At 71.4% G+C, this 2,504-nt stretch overlaps 1 protein-coding gene across 1 annotated transcript in view; it reads left to right on the top strand.

Annotated features, from left to right (window-relative positions):
- The first annotated feature begins 872 nt into the window (after nt 1–872).
- PTMA (prothymosin alpha) overlaps nt 873–2,504 on the top strand; it is a 4,162-nt gene continuing 2,530 nt past the window's right edge. Inside the window, exon 1 of the mRNA XM_012559448.2 lies at nt 873–1,095. Coding sequence (XP_012414902.1) covers nt 1,051–1,095 — 45 coding nt within the window. The 5' untranslated portion in view covers nt 873–1,050. The remainder of the gene's footprint in view (nt 1,096–2,504) is intronic.

Genomic DNA, 2,504 nt, shown 5'->3' with positions numbered 1-2,504 from the left:
CCGAGGCAGGCGTTGCCTAGAGCCCTGAGGTGCGGGGACCGATGCTCGACGCGAGGAGCACGGGCTGTCCTGCTCGAGGGCAGGAGCCTGCACCGGCCCTCGAGTCCCCTTGATGCTTGAGTCCCCGAGTGTGTGTGCTCGACACGGTGACCGCTCGTCGGCCGGCTCGAGCAGCGGACGCCAGGGCTGGTGGTGGGCGACGGGGTCACCTCCCTGCAGACTCGGAGCGCCCGGGCCAGGGGTGCGGCACGGGTGGTGAGTAAGGACGGGGAGGCCCAGGTGCGCGAGTCTTGGCCTCGCGCCCTCACCAATCGTCGTAGGGCTTCCACCCACTTGCACTGGGACAATTTTTGGTCGAAGGTGCCCCGGCGCAGGGTGGGGGAGGGGCATGTCCGCGGACCTGAGCAGGGTGCCACCCGGGGCCAGAGCAGCCCAGCACCCGGGCCGTCGCCTCCCCCGCCCTGGCAGCCGTCGTGCGCCCGCCACCGCCGGCTCTGCCCTCCCCCTCCTTCCGAGCAGCGCGGGAGGCGGGGCTGGGCGGGCTGCTTTGCCGCGCTTTGGCTCTTTGCGTCAGCAGCCCTAGCAAAACAGCGCGGGAGCGCGCAGCCCGAGCGCGCCCGCGCGCCCTTCCCCCACGGCCTCTGCTCCGCCGAGACCCGGCAAACTCAGACTCTGAATGACAGTGCGGCCGGCGACTGCGCAGCGCGGGCCGCGCCAAGGCACTGCCGCTTTAAGCACGCTTGCCCATTGTTCGGAATGGAGCCAATGAGCGAGCGCCCGCTCCCTGAGCTCAGCCAATAGTGTCCGGGCAGGGGAGGCTGAGCTCCGCCCACTAATCTATATTAAAGGTTCTGGCGCCGCGTGAGTTCCCCACTGGCTGCTCTGAAAAGCCATCTTTGCATTGTTCCTGGGTTCGGCTCCGCGCTTGCCGCAGCCACCTCCGCCGCGCGCCTCCTCTGCCGCCGCGGACTCCGGCAGCCTTCTCGCCAGAGTCCCCGAACTCGCGCTTTCTTTGTAATCCGCTGCATCGGATCACCAGCGTGCCCCACCATGTCAGACACGGCCGTGGACACCAGCTCTGAGATCACCACCAAGGTGAGGCTGGACGCCGCCCGCCCCCTCGGGGTCTGTGCGCCGCCGCCGGAGCGAGGTTTGGCACGCGGCAAGCGAGCCGCCCGCGGCCCGCTGCCGCTCCTCCTGCGTGGAGACCGCTGCCCCGGCGCGGTGCACCCGGCTAGCCCCCTCTTTGTGTGCGCTGGGGAGGGCACGGGTAGCGCTTGGGCACCCGTATGCCGTCGGGGCGCGGGGCGGGCGCCGGAGTCCCGCGGGGAGGTCGGGGCCTGTTGCACGGTTCCTAAACTTGTTTGCTACTCGTCTGCGCAGTGGCGGGAGGGCCGGGCCGGGGTCGTCGGCCCGGTGGGCGCAGGAAGATAACTTTGAAACTCGAGTACGTTGGAGTCGGAAGCGCGGGGGGCGCGGGCCGGCGGCGGGCTGGGGCGGCTCGGGGACGCCGCCGGCGGCGCTGCTCTTTGTTCGGCCTTGGCGCCCCGTTTCGCGCCCTGCGGCGGCCCGGCATGGTGTATCTAGGGTCGACCCGTTAACGCGGCGCCCGCCGGCGGCCGCGACGTCGAGTGCCCGCGGAGGTGTGAAGGGCTTGGCGCCCTCGGGGAGCTGGGGCGGGCGTCCTGGGGAGCGCGCCGGGGCAGCCGCCGGCCGCAGTAATTCACCCGAGGCGCGCGGCTTGGCTGAGGAGGCGGCGAGCCTACGCGCCTGAGGGGGAGGAAACTGAAAGTGAAGGAGCGGGGCGACGATGGGCGCCCCCCGCGGCTGCCCGGCAGCGCCGTGTGCGCGGCTGTCCCGGGGGCGATGGAGGCAAACAAAAGCTGTTGCCGCCGCGGGGCCGACCGGGCGCCGGGAGGGGTGCTGGGCTCCGCTACGCGCTGCGGGCTCCTTGCCCTCGGTTCGAGGTCCCGCGCGTCCGGCGCGGCGCCACTCTGGCCCCGCTGCCCTCGGCGGGAGAGCGGCGCCTGGAGGCCAACCGGCTTTTTTACCCTTCGGCCTTAGTCTGCGCCTTTGCGGGCAGCGGCGCGAGTCACCTTGGCGCTTCCTTAACCCTTCTGCGCCTGGCGTCACCTCCTGTCGTCCCCCAGGGGCAACTCCCTGGGCGGCGCGGAACTCGCGGCCCCGATCCCCGCGAGCGGCTCTCCCGGTTCCTCTGGGACCCAGCCGTGAACCATTGTCTAGGACGTGTCGGGCCTCCCACCAAGGGCCCACTGCATTTGCGACCCTCGGAGGTGGTCGGCAAGGAAAGGCAATAAGCCCCGCGGCGCGTGTCCCCGACGGTATCGGGCTGTGGGCTTGAGAGCACTGCGGGCTTCGGGGCGCCTCCCGCGATACTTTGCCCGCCAAATGCAGAGATCGAGGGCGGCAAGCAGAGGCGGCATGGGGCGCCGTAAAGAGGGGAGTTTGGCACTCGGCCGGGCTCGGCGGGACAGGCGCGGCCC

Source organism: Trichechus manatus, unplaced genomic scaffold, assembly GCF_000243295.1.
Source record: "Trichechus manatus latirostris isolate Lorelei unplaced genomic scaffold, TriManLat1.0 scaffold00249, whole genome shotgun sequence".
Taxonomy (NCBI): Eukaryota; Metazoa; Chordata; class Mammalia; order Sirenia; family Trichechidae; genus Trichechus; species Trichechus manatus.
Note: the sequence above shows the minus strand (reverse complement) of the source record. Positions and strands in the feature narration are given on the sequence as shown.